The sequence below is a fragment of the Porites lutea genome, chromosome 12, assembly GCF_958299795.1.
Source record: "Porites lutea chromosome 12, jaPorLute2.1, whole genome shotgun sequence".
In the NCBI taxonomy this organism is placed as follows: Eukaryota; Metazoa; Cnidaria; class Anthozoa; order Scleractinia; family Poritidae; genus Porites; species Porites lutea.
The window spans coordinates 1278790-1292085 of record NC_133212.1 but is presented as its reverse complement, the minus strand read 5'-3'; the positions used below and the strand labels follow the sequence as shown (position 1 = coordinate 1292085).

At 38.0% G+C, this 13296-nt stretch overlaps 3 protein-coding genes across 4 annotated transcripts in view; 1 reads left to right on the top strand and 2 right to left on the bottom strand.

The window, feature by feature from the left end:
• Window positions 1-91: 91 nt before the first annotated feature.
• On the top strand, window positions 92-2055 carry LOC140921156 (bifunctional peptidase and (3S)-lysyl hydroxylase Jmjd7-like). The gene has a single exon (XM_073371127.1). It carries the CDS (start codon window positions 143-145, stop codon window positions 1121-1123), a length of 981 nt encoding a protein of 326 aa, XP_073227228.1. The 5' UTR covers window positions 92-142; the 3' UTR covers window positions 1124-2055.
• LOC140921155 (calreticulin-like) lies at window positions 1664-8661 on the bottom strand. 2 transcript variants are annotated; one of them, XM_073371125.1, is made up of 10 exons: window positions 8480-8661; window positions 8300-8407; window positions 7984-8126; window positions 7703-7766; window positions 7493-7587; window positions 6736-6945; window positions 6148-6261; window positions 5391-5534; window positions 2818-3048; window positions 1664-2184 (listed from the first exon to the last, which is right to left on the bottom strand). In XM_073371125.1, exons 1-10 carry the CDS (start codon window positions 8565-8567, stop codon window positions 2050-2052), a joined length of 1332 nt encoding a protein of 443 aa, XP_073227226.1. In that variant the 5' UTR covers window positions 8568-8661; the 3' UTR covers window positions 1664-2049. The 2 variants fall into 2 exon arrangements, with proteins under 2 accessions (XP_073227226.1, XP_073227225.1); XM_073371124.1 differs by having other exon boundaries at window positions 1664-2187; window positions 8480-8660.
• A 3409-nt stretch (window positions 8662-12070) lies between these two features.
• LOC140954045 (phosphatidylinositol 3-kinase regulatory subunit alpha-like) overlaps window positions 12071-13296 on the bottom strand; it is a 21409-nt gene continuing 20183 nt past the window's right edge. Inside the window, exon 24 of the mRNA XM_073403442.1 lies at window positions 12071-12282. Coding sequence (XP_073259543.1) covers window positions 12096-12282 — 187 coding nt within the window. The 3' untranslated portion in view covers window positions 12071-12095. The remainder of the gene's footprint in view (window positions 12283-13296) is intronic.

The following is a 13296-nucleotide window of genomic DNA, read 5'->3' as shown; positions in this document are numbered from 1 at the left end:
AGTACTGCAAAAAAAAGAGCATTCCTGGGTACGAGGCTTAGCAGCCGCGCGCTGTTAAAAACCATAATGGCGGCCAAACTGGAAAGATTTCAGCTGTGCGATTACCGATTTTAACAAAACTTTTTATACTTTTCGTGGAAAAATGACCTCTGCAAATACCTTGTTCGAAGCTCTTGAAACTTTATCTTTCGAGGCAAGAGAACTTTATTTGAGTTCGAAGGTGCCAAGGCTTCAAAAAGCTCCTAGTCCATTAGAGTTTTTGAGAAATTGGGTAAACCCAAATATTCCCGTTATAATCCAGAACGCATTCAACGATTGGCCAGCGATTGAGAAATGGAATAACGATTACTTACGACAGAAAATAGGGGACAGAACGGTGACCGTCTCCGTGACACCAAATGGCTATGCTGATGCTGTTGTAGGAAACAAGTTCGTTAAGCCAGAGGAACGCAAGACGAAGTTTTCCAAATTCTTGGACATCCTAGAAGGGAAAATTCAAGATCGAGGGATCTTTTACGTTCAGAAACAAAATTCTAATTTAACTGACGAATTTCAGGAATTGTGCGCTGAAGCAGCTTCCGATATTCCCTGGGCAACGGAAGCTTTTGGTAAAAATCCTGATGCTGTAAACTTTTGGATGGGAGACAAAAGAGCCATCACTTCAATGCATAAAGATCACTATGAGAACTTATACTGCGTGATTTCAGGTAGCAAGACGTTTACACTATTGCCTCCAACTGACCTTCCAATGATTCCATATGAACTTTACACACCTGCTAGATTCAAAGAAACAGATAATGGAAATTTTGAGATCGTTGACGAAAGATCTGAAAATCACTTTACAGAACTTCCGCCTTTGGCTAAAGTGCCATGGATCGCTATTGATCCCTTAAACCCCGATCTTGAGAAGTATCCTATGTATGGTAATACTTCTCCTGTGACGTGCACAGTGAATGCTGGCGAGATGCTTTATCTACCCTCCTTATGGTTTCACCATGTACAACAGTCACATGGATGTATTGCTATAAACTTTTGGTATGATATGGAATATGATATCAAGTATAACTACTTTAAGTTTGTAGAGAGTGTGTCGGACATTGCCAAAAAGGAATTGGCGAATTGAATTGTATGATTTGTCATTTACACCACCCAGACTGGAAAAGTTAGTGCTAAATATTAAGAGGAGAAGTTAATGCATTTTTGACAAAATCAACTTACATTATTATTTTTAAGGATTTTGCATTCTAAATAATACTTTATTACAGAAATAGCCCCTGGCTCATATAGGCCCTCTAAATGAATATCGAAACGAGTTTGTTTCGTTTTTTGAGGAGTAGGCCATGTCTCTGTTGGTATTCAACCCATCTTTACATCATTTGTCACCACCTCATCTAGTCGCATGTCACTGTTACAAGGCCATGTCGTTTTACCCAAAAAGGGCCTCTCTTCTGTATATGGATTATTATACAGCCTTCTTGGAATCAATAAAAATAAGTTTATGAACTCCAATTCAATCCTTGGTTGCTATTTTTATTTTCCCTCGTTTCTAGGTATGGTTATCTATAATAATAACTTTGATTAAACCACAACACCATGGGTGGCGACATTAAACCACTGACCACCACTATTAAAAAATGATGTCAACGGATAGGAACTACAAGAGTTACAAAAAGAGTGGTTTATTATTCTTTTTTTTTTTTTACTAAAGAGAAAAATTAAATTAGCACTAGTGAACAAAGTCTTTTGCTTGAAGGACTACATTGAGAAACAAAATGTGGATGGAAGGACCTTATCTCTAAGATAAAATAGAGCATTAGAGAGAGTTACGATAATTAAATAGCAATGTAATAAACACAAAAGTGTTTATTCTAAAAGCCAGATTAAAATGTATCTTATGAGAAAGGCCTACATCTTTCACATTATTCCAGCCATTTGAGCAATAATAATATCCTTATATCACCTTAACAAGGTCAAATGCTGAATGATGTGAAGTGTTCTATAGAGAAAGTCTTTTGTTTTCATTAAAAATGCCTAGCTGCATCAATTCGATTAAAGTTCATCTTTGGGTGTTGCTTCTTCTGTTGTTTTATCTTCTTCCTCTTCTTCGGTGGCAGTTTCTTCAGATGGCTTTTCTTCTTCTTTAGCTTCCTCCTCTGTTTTCTCTTCGGTATCCTTGCCCTCTTCCTCCTTGTAAAAATGATATAATGTATTACCTCAGTACAGGCTAACTATTACTTTAGACTTGTTAGGTAGTAGGTTTACTATAACCATAATGAGGCCTAAACATCACACTGTCTAACAACCTGGCCCAAATTCTAATGTTTACGCACATAATTAATTTTACAGGCACATTCTATCCCCTAGTCGGAATTTCAGATGACTAGAAGATATGTCTGAAATTCAGGCTACCTATCCCCCTCTTTAAATTGATATGCAATGTTGAAGGTGTTCAACACAATTACTGGTTATCACTAAGAAAACATGTTTATCTTGGTGGAAACTATTTTATCCAAAACATTGTCTGGAACTCCATGTATTCCTACTTGGAATTCATCTTAACCATCTGGTTCTAAGTTTCCAGTCTCTGGATGAAATCCTATGATGCGACCATTCAAATTACTTCTCTTCAGCAGTATTTTCACATGGTGCTATTAGTTTCCCAGCATTTTGCAAAATGAGATTTGACCATTTTGACATGTTTCACTTAAACCTCTTCTGGGTGTGTAAGAGTTAAATGCAAACCTTTCCTGACAGTGGTCATGTCATTCACCGAGATCTTGCTAAAAGTTTTAATAACGCTAATTTTGTTATTCTCACCTCTTCTTCTTCCTCCTCTTCCTCATCCTCCTCCTCAGCTTTCTTTTTCGATTCTTCCTCCTTCTGTTTCTTTTCTTCTTCCTCCCGTTCTTTGCGTTCTTTCTCATCTTGCTCATCCTTCATTTTCTTTTCACCTTCTTTGGTTTTGTCAAAAGTTTCCTTAGCAAAACTCTCAGCATACTCAACTGAATCTGTTACTAGAATGTTGTCAAAAATAGTTCCTGATTTAACCTGTTAAAAACAAAAAACAAAGCAAGTGTAAGTAAACGATGGAATAATTGGAGTTATATCAAACAGAGGCCAGATACTGCTCAATGTAAGCCAAGTTAAGACTTTTATTACACACAATTTTGTCGTGAGAGAGGGAGATGTACATACATTGTTCTGTCTGTATGTACTTCAACAAATTATGCAAAACAAGAGAATCAACACAGTACTGCTCCCAAGAGGGCTAACTGTCATTGGTTTGTGATGGTACATACAGAAAGATCCTTTTCTCAAATTTGAGTTGGATTTTAGCCTCCCTTGCAGTGTTCTGAAGGCTTCATCAGATGTTCCATCCTTGCGAATAAAGAATGCATGACAAGGCTCTAAGAATGTCTGCATGGGAGGCTCATTAGATTTCTGTTCATCTTGCATTTATGGGAAGATCACCCCCCCCCCGCTACCGCCGCCCGTCACACACACACACTTTACTTTCAAAGCCTTGTAGCCATATGACAATATTGAAGAAGCACATAGAAACAGCCTCATTAGTGACTTGTACTAACCTAAGTTTAAGATTCACTTTCAAACTGCCTCATGTTTACTTTTCAAAACAAAAGGACAATTATACATAGGATCACAAAATCACTTAACCCTTTCACTACTAAAGCGGCCAAAAGCGGCCGGCCGGAAATGGCCACATTTTTCCTAGAGCGGCCAAAAGCGGCCACGAGAAAAGGGTGCAAAAAAATGCGCTGTACACCCTAGGTAAGGCAGTCTTTGTCAATATTTATTGTTCCATTGTTATGGGCAGGCATAAACCAATCAAATCACGAGAAGTGCGCATACAAAACTATTGCATGATGCGAGTAGTGAAGGGCCGAAGTTTGGCTTCGCTCCAAGACGTACGTGCGTGAACCTTCGCACAGGATTCGTACACTGGATTTCTCTTATGCCATAAAACACACCAAAAGACAGATGGTTGAGCATTTCCTTCATTTGTCTATTTGATTTTAAAAGAACTTAGTTCGGTAGTTATAATATAATTATAGATATTCAGTAGATTTGAACGTGCTTTAGGCTTGTATTTTATCTTTGTTTGTCAATATGGCCGCCGCCGAATCAATGCGATTTTTGGTTCTGACGATGATAGTAAGAGTAATTTAAGTTTTAGTGATGTGAATGTTGATGCAGACTTATCTGACATTGAAGTGTAAGAATTTTCTAAGGAGGAAAGCGGCGAAAGTGAGTCTGAAGACAGTAAAAGCGACAACAACTCAACCGCAAGTGATAAACCCGAGAGTTTCAATTTCAGATGTTTACACTTCTCGCATGGGCGGCGTGGATCGTGTTGATCAGCTTCGTTCTATTTATTTGTTTGGGGTAGCAGTCAAAAAAGGGGTATAGATACATATTTTGGTTCCTCTTTTATGTATTTGTTTGTAATGCTTTTGTTCTTGAATCGGAACGCATTGGATCGAAGCGCAAAACACTTGATTTCAAACTTGACCTCGCACACCAACGATCGATTGTTTATTGCAATGAAAGCGAAAGCATAGGTGGAACAAGATTCCAAACTGAACCATGCTGTACCCTCAAATCAATATGTTTCAGCTTGTATGGAGGGCAGAAAAAGGAAATGTGTACAGTGCATAAACAGGGCGAAGAACACTCAAGGGCTACAACACTGCAAAGTGGAAACAAGATACGGATATAGCATTTTGCAACGTGGCACTATGCCGAACAGGCTATGATAATGCCTTAGTCTTACACAGTCATAAAACTGGCTTTGCGAACACAAATCTGGCATATTTGTTATATTCTAACAATTTCCCTTGTTTTGCTGTAAAAAAGTAAGCCATATTGTGATGGATTACAAAGAAATTCTCATTCAAAGTCTGACAATAGGAACTGCAAATGGCGGCAAATTTGAATTTTTTTTCGTTACTTGTGATTTTATCTTAAATATCTTGTGAATGCAGGGATAGTTATCTTTATTAATTGTTTAGACTTATACAATGACTTCTTGGCTTCATGTCTGTGTAGTTAATTGTGTGAAACAAGGCTCTGAAATCTACTGAGCATGCATGTTTTGATTAAGTATCACAGCCATCTTAGCTCCTTGATAATTGTTCAGGAAGATGGGGGGTTGGGGGCCAAAAGCCTGTAGTAGTGAAAGGGTTAAGCCAGGGTCAAATGTCAAACTTCACACGTGTTGAACCTAATGCTATTGAGCAAGAAGAAACGATTTGGCTCACTGGCATTAGGTTTAACACTTATGTAGTTCCCAAGCTGTATGACTTGAAACTGTACAAAACAGAATTTTCTATGAGAAAAGGGAAGGTGTAATGTGGTTTTCTTGTTCTTACCTGCCAAAGATCAAAACCAATGGCACCAATATCATCATATTTATAGAGTGCATCATCTGCTTCATACTCAGGGTTATCTATTTCTGGATGAATCCATTCTCCTTTGTAGTTGGGATTGTCAATTTGCTTAGGTTTCCATTCTCCCTAAAATTAATAACAAAGAAATGTTATGTAAGAGAAGATGGCACTTGATCAATAACAGTCTAAAGTGTTGTAAATGATTTTCTTGTTCTTTGGTGACACTTATTCCAACTAAAAAAGACACTCTGATGTGACACAAACCACTGGGGCTTTTTCTTACAGGAGCCATTGGTATTCATGGCACAGAAGAGTACAAGCCTCCCTTTTCCCTAAATTCTTTAAAGAACTTAATGTTGTTAAAGTAACAGTTCTTTTAAAATCACATGTAAACAATCTAAGTTGGCAGTTACCTGTAAGAGGGCAGACAAACATGGCAAAGAAAACATAAATTTTACTTCTGTTGTGAAAATTAAACGGAATTTGAACCAAGACAGCACACGTATCCACATTGCAGTATATTCCTTTATTTCAGTTATCGTGTATATTACCCACTAGAAACTCTTTAGATGGTAAACAAAATGAAAGGAATACTAATTATTTTCAGTGACACTTTGCTGACAAAAGTTTCTACAGTTATCATGTATGTTACCCACAATACATACTCTTAAGATGGTAAACAAAATATACGGAATACTGATTATTTTGTGACACTTTGTGGAAGACAGTTTCTACCAACCTTGTAGTCTGGGTTGTCGATCATTGGTGGTTCCCATTCACCATCAATTTCATCATCCCAGTCATCTGGTTTCTTCGCGTCAGGGTCAGGGATGTTTTGAGGTTTATCCCAGTCCTACACATTTCCAAGCAACAGAAATTACGAGTCTAAAAGGATAACTTGTTGCAGTTTCAGAACTGCAGATAATTTTTCTTTAAGATTTTACAAAGGAGGTTGGTCTGACCAGGTGACCATTTTAGTCAGGGATATCGAAGTTGTGAGGCTTGCAGTACTTTAGAAATCTTTAGCTACAAAATAGTAGCCTTATATATTTGTGCTGCCAGGTCATCATGATTGACTACACTTACTGAATTTTGTCGCTCATTAGGCATACTTTAAAGGGCAATGACCAATTTCATTCACACCTCTAAGTCATATGAAAGGATCGTACTAAACTAAAACCTTATCTCTGGGCAACTTGGAACTGAAGCCACCTTGAGAACTTCCTGGGATGAAACAAAATTTAACCTATTTGCCTTACACCCATTCCCTAGCTTCCCACCAAAAAGACTACTGTAGTTGTACTATATGGTCACATTAAAATCACACCTCAGGCTTCTTGTCTTCAGGATCATCAATTTTCTTTTTGTCGTCCCAATCTTCAGGTTTCTTGGCCTCGGGGTCCTTGATCTTCTTGGGTGGCAGGAAGTCCCAGTCAGCTTCAAGATCACCACTCTCCACTTTGGAGCCATCGATACGCACTTCATAGGTGTTATCGGGTTTGACAATCAGTGTGTAGAGATGGGTGAATTCATCATCCTGAAATAAAGGATTGTGTTAGTAAAAAACGCATCTTAATTTCATCCTTAATATCACAGTCAAGCTTTTTATTTTCTTGACCTTAATATCAAAGGAACTAATGTTGGGTTAACCTGCAGCACTCAGGAAGTCCTTTTTCCCTTTACCTTTAGCAGGGCTTCCGATATTTTGCGCAAGCATGGTGCCACGAAATTCAGGTAAAGCTGCAAAATCCTAACAGGGTTTTTTTTTTTATAAAGAATAGGTTTGTCAGATCCAGGGTCCACTGTACTTCTGAACACCTGTTAACTCCTAAAGTCCTAAGAATGATCAGTATTAAAATTCTCCTTGTTTTATCACTGCTTTATTAATCAGAGTGGTCATGAGCAATTATTAAGAACTTGATACTTGGTATTATGAAATCTCCCTTGCTTTTGTCTCCAGTAAGAGCCTGTGAAAACTTCAATTCTCTAAAAGGGCTTATTAAAAAGTCAGAGGAGTTTAAACATCTCATGACTTCCTCTCTCTCCTAAAATGTTCCCCTTTTACATTTTTTCTAAATCTTCACCTTGCACCTGATGTCTTTCTTGGTAAGTAAGTTCTTTCCTTTATAGCTGAAGATCACATGGACTTTTTTGGTACCTGGACCGCAGATATCAGGTCCTAACAAGAGAATCAACAACAAGCAACATTAATTAGCATGTGAATGGCTACTTTCAACGAAACAATAAGCACTAAAGACAATATAAGATCCAATAACAACATAAAGCCAACTTACCAAACATGATATGGTAGGGTGTATCTCCATGAATTTGTTTCTGATCGACTTTGCTGTCATAAATCTGAAAAAGTAAGATAAAAAGCCAAAATCAGCAAGTCAATAAACAAGTTCTTGAGAAGGCCCTAACTAACCCGCATGTTTATATCTCAATAGTTTAAATTCTGTTAACTTGAAAATAAAATAACACTATCATTAATTTTGTTAAACAATATGTACAACGTAACAAGAAAACAATATTTGAAAGAGGAATTAACAACAGTTTCTATCAGAAAACACACCTTGACGTAGCCTCCACCACAATCTATGTTTTGTTCGTGTTTAACTTGAAACTGAATGACGAGAGTTTTCCCTTCATTTGAAAAGCCCTCCTCGAACTTGGCAGAAATACCGTAAAATTTAGCGTCCTCGCTTGTTTGAATACCTGTTCACAATCAAAATATTCTTGTTATACTGTCTGCATGGTGAGAAAATTGCTGTTTCTGCTGGCATTTACAAAAATAATTAATCGAACAGTTCACCGCTGAGCAAGTAGATCTCGGAGTAAGCTTATAAATTCCAGAAAGTAACAGTTTAGATAGAAATATATATTTTTACCTTTGTCTAGATCGGCGTCGTTGTAGAATTTTCCAGCAGTCCACTTGAATTTCCCAGCATCACTTCCTTTAAAAGTTGATTCGACCCATCTATCTGTATAACTTTCGTCTGTGAAAGACAGAGAAAAATCAGTCCATGCTGCGAGAAGATCAAGGTACGAAAAAATCAACAATAGTTCACCTTCAAATTTCTCTACAAAGTAGATCTTTGGGTCTTCTGCTAAAATGCAAGAGACTAAGGCTAAGAAAACTAAGCGGCCCAACGCCATAATTTATAAAGGAAAAAACCCAACCAATTTCAGGTCCAGCAAAACTAAGAAATGAAATTCGTAGCTGTGACAAGCAACCATGTGAATGAATACGGTTTCACCGGCCTTCTGCGTGGTGTGCAGTGATTGGTGCATCTGCACCATGTGACACTAGCAAACCAATCAAAACGCACCACACGTCTGGACGCCTGTAAGCGCTCGATTGGCTTCCGTAACAGCAAATACATTGAAAGATGTATCTGGAAACTGGAAAGGACTTCTGCACTGCCGGAGATTGGAATGCTTTACTAGGCAACGGGATAGAGAAAAGAAGCACTTTTATTAATTTATTCACAATATGAATGGAGCTTTTTTACTATCTTAATTTAATGTGAAGACGTGTGGAGAAGACAAAAGGTTTTCCAATATTTTTCCATTATTGCGTGTTCAAAACTTACCATCGCCGGGAAAGTTTACAAAAAAATACGTATTCTATTTCTTTGAAATTTTACATCAGGAGAGATTTTTTACTTATTCGTTTGGTTTACATTGTAACACCGTACGACTATTAATTTTTTTAGCCTGTTCAAACAGATTCCTCATGTTGGTTCTGACAAGCTTATTAGTGTTTGCAACTTTGAGATGTTTTTTTAATTTTATTTGTAAATATTAAATGTAAATATCAGTAATTTATACCGTTACTTTTTGGATGACTATATTCTGTTGGATAAGTTTTAATATATAGATTACTTTTATAGTTTACATTTATCTATTAGAATACAACAAAAAAATTTTATTTAAGCTTATATTTATAACGTACAAAGCAAATACTACTTAATTAAATATATATTTTGTTACAAGATTCGAAATAGGTTAAATAACTGGTGAAACAAAATACAAGTTACTAATACGGAAACGCCTAGTGTCTAAAAAATACCGTACCGTGAGGTTTTCGCGTCGTTTTTCATAAGGAGCGCTGGCTTGGGTAGCACGCGTCACTGCAGGGGTAGGGGCGGGGAGTAAGGGGGAAAAGGAAGGTGTTTGGGGAGAGAGGGTAAGGAGCGCAGAACGAACAGGAGTCAGGACGGGATAGGAAGACCCGCAAGGAGTGATGGCAAGAGGAGAAGACTCTCCAGCCCTTTTTCTTTCCTTCCTTCTGGTCGACCGTCATTCCCTTCGTAGAAAACCTTAAAAACCTTAAATGACCTCACGACCGCGTACAAATGATAAGAGGAGGCTAGGGACGAGTATGGAGAGACAATAACAGGTCAGCCGAATTAAGGCGACGCAAAAAAAAATCCCACCACAATGTTCGCTTTTGCACATTTTCTACCCAATATACGGCTACAGACTGAAGCAAAACACTATAAACAGATCTCTTTAAACCATAAACTTTAATCTCATTAAAGAATTCGAAATCCTAACATCCACAAAATACTGCAGAATCATTTATCGTGATAAAGATCGTCTAGAGAGACTTGAAATCTCTGCTTTCAGTAACAATAAGTTATCAAGCCAATGGGTAAAGATAATATAGAATTAATAATCACGAAGTTAAAAGGAAAGCAACGTCCAAGACGGGAAAGTTTATAAACATCCATTCACACAACTTTTGCACAATAGATTACCCCTAACGAACGAAACTTCATACTAATTTAACAGGCCTCTTAGGCTGCAAATGCTAAAAAGCTCTTGCTGTTAACCCAGCCACTAAGAGCAAGTAAATCAAAGAGCAAGCGCTCAAGTTTTCCGCGTATGCGTAAACGTTATTAAAGCATTACGCCACTCAAAAGTAGGACCAATCAGAAGAAAGACAGAGTTGCAAACAACAACAGCGATGTATAAAATATCAGGAACCTTTCTAGAAAAAATTTAATAAAATTTATAGCTACATTAGTCATTACGTAGTCATTCTCCGTTAAGTTAAATACTCACGTGCAATCTTCGAAACTCGTGTGTTCAAAGTTCAAACACGTAATGCTCCCCATTCTTAACTGGGGCCCGTTTCTCGAAAGTCCCAGTTTTATTTTCGGGCCCGAAATTAAATTATTCAAATAAAAATCTAAAGAACAAATTCGCTGGCCCTAGCCAACAAACAAGTCCATTTTGTTGTGGTAATTGTCCAATTTTATCCTGTTATCTGCAGAACTATTAAAACCTCGAACTTGAATGTACCGCAGCAACAGCAAGTTCAAGGCCCGATAAGCATCGGGACGTTCGACAATCAAGCTTAACGGACGACTTTTAAGTAAAAACCAAACAAATACCGTAAAATTCCGAAAAAAAGCCCCGGGGCTTATATTTTTCAAAGGCCCTTTTTCAGGGGCTTATTTTTGGAGGGGCCTATATTGGGAGGGGCTTATGGACGGAGGGAAATTTGCGTTATAAAATCGGTTGGGCTAACTTGTAGTGGAAAGGAAATTTACCATTTTTGCTTTGTTTTACTTTGTATTCGAGGGCAAATTCCAAGTACAAACCCCCCGGGAGGCTTATATTCGGAGGGGCGATTTAACGGAGGGTTTTTGCGTTACGATTTTGGGGGGCTTATATTTTGAGGGGCTTATACATGGAGGGGCTTTTTTCCGGAATTTTACGGTATTGTATCTTCTATATTCAGTAACTTACAACCAGAAAAAATACAACTACGCACAAAACTTACAATAATTTACTAATAAGGATCAAAATTGTCGAAGGATACTCTCTCTGGCCCGGCTATCCTGCGACAACAGACTTTCATGTACCACTTTGCTTTATACAGATTCAGAAACCTACAACATAACAGGTCCAGGATGGTCGGGAAACGGTCAACTACGAAATTAAAAACACAATTTTTCGTCTACAAACGGTGCAATTTGAAATTAGAAAATACTTAAGCCTCTCTCTAAAACTTCGTTGAGTTAACCCGAGGTTAAAGTCAAAACAGTCTATAAACTGAAAAAGTAAACCCAGTCGCGGGTTAATTTTTTTCTATTTCGGAACTAACTGACCTTCCAGCTGCTGGACCGGATCATTCCTGTATAAAAAGCAAAGAGTTTTCAACTGACAACGGACAACAATCAAACAACTGAAACGCATTTTTTACAAGAATGCAGTCTAATTTTTCACCCAATTTCGTCAGATACGTGCACCTAACTTTGGAAAGCTTTCAAAAATAGTTCTAATTACCCCTCCCCCCTCCCCCCACGGCCAAAATATAGAAGCCTTCCGTTAGGCCGAACCAACTGTTGCAGGAATATATTTAAGAACTTAAGCACATTGCAGCAAACTAGAAACAGAGGAATACTCTTAGCGTAAGATCTTCAAAGCTTCTTAAAAGGTGGAAGCACATAGATATGAAGAACAGACTTCCTTGGCCAATAACGCCTAATGCATACCTGGGTAGTCTTTTTTTTCCTACAACTTAAACAGTTTTACCCTAATAAAAATTAATATTTCGTCTTATGGAAAGGGCTTATTTTCTAGCTTTGATCTGGTCAAAATTTATCACATCTTAAAATTCTGGGTCTTAATTTTGAAATAAACTATTTAAGTACCTATCCTTAATAGAGACTAGTTAAGGTCCCCAACTGGGTACATCAGGGTAGTATCGAGTTCACTATTGTGAATTTGTAAAGATGTTGTGTTGTAGTGACGCACAAGGTCTTCTAATGTCACGTGAGTGGTATAATTTGCCGCAAATCCAAAGCCACCGTTGGGTCCTCGATTAATAGCAATGTGTTTTACACAGTCTCTGTGCCTAGACACGAAAAAACAGGGAAACATTTTTATATCAACATGCATATTCTCTAAAGAAATCTCCATACCTTTCCTATGGTACAGGTAAGGAGAATTTGTTCAGCTATCACGACCTTCTTTACCCTTTCATTATTTCCTTTTTCTCGTGGCCTTTGTTTGATTGGGTAGTATTACTGTAAGGAGAACTTATTTTTTGGTCACTGTTAATGCTTTAAGGGTTAAACACCTATTTCCCAGCAGTATGGCTTGCAACTGATAATGTTATCACAGTAAGACGCATAGTTTAGGTCCATCAACCAATTTCTTGTGAAACTAATGTCAGGGCTCGTTGTTAACAACGCACATCCTAACAACTTGCCCATATCGACGAAACTAACGGGGGAGGGACTGGTTAAAGTGCAAGATAAGCAGCGTACGTCTGACTTAACTAACCGAGGGATAGGACAAAGTTGCCCGTAGGTTTTCTGAGGGAAAGGCCCGAATTCAATCTCCGGCGAGACCAGTCTACACAGGGTTTAAGAAAACTTATATGATCATGCTTCCGTTAACACGACAATGAACGTCCAAGTTAAGTACTGGACTTGTAACAAGTCGACCTCTCATAATTTCGTTCTTAAAAGTGATCGAAGCGAGCTTAAATGCATCAGGTCGCGCAGCGACCGAACGAGCGACGAAGTCCCAAGGTCGACTTGTTTCGCCTGAATGGATTTGAATCATATTATACATTCACGCAGGCATAAGCTGCGTCGGGAGCGACGTGAAGTATCACTCACTGTCCTACTGGTCCATTATCGTGACGTCACCGTAGAATTTTCGATCGGTGCGGAATTTCGCGCCAAACAGGTATGAACAGTCCTTTAAAATTACATAACCAACCATGAACAAAAAAATAAAAGAGAAGTTGGCTTATTAGCTTTCTTTCCCTGAAAGGGGGCGGGGGGGCTTATTAGGGAGAGGGGGCTCAGTTAAGAGGGGGAGCTTAATAGAAGATTTATTGTATATATGTATAACATTA

Excerpts from the sequence above, each read along its gene's own strand:
- LOC140921156 (XM_073371127.1), top strand. The coding sequence starts at position 143 with ATGACCTCTGCAAATACCTTGTTCGAAGCTCTTGAAACTTTATCTTTC.
- LOC140921155 (XM_073371124.1), bottom strand. The coding sequence starts at position 8,567 with ATGGCGTTGGGCCGCTTAGTTTTCTTAGCCTTAGTCTCTTGCATTTTA. Across the intron at positions 8,408-8,479 it reads CTTTGTAGAGAAATTTGAAG|ACGAAAGTTATACAGATAGA; the intron begins GTGAACTATTGT and ends TGTCTTTCACAG. Across the intron at positions 7,588-7,702 it reads ACCCTACCATATCATGTTTG|GACCTGATATCTGCGGTCCA; the intron begins GTAAGTTGGCTT and ends TTCTCTTGTTAG.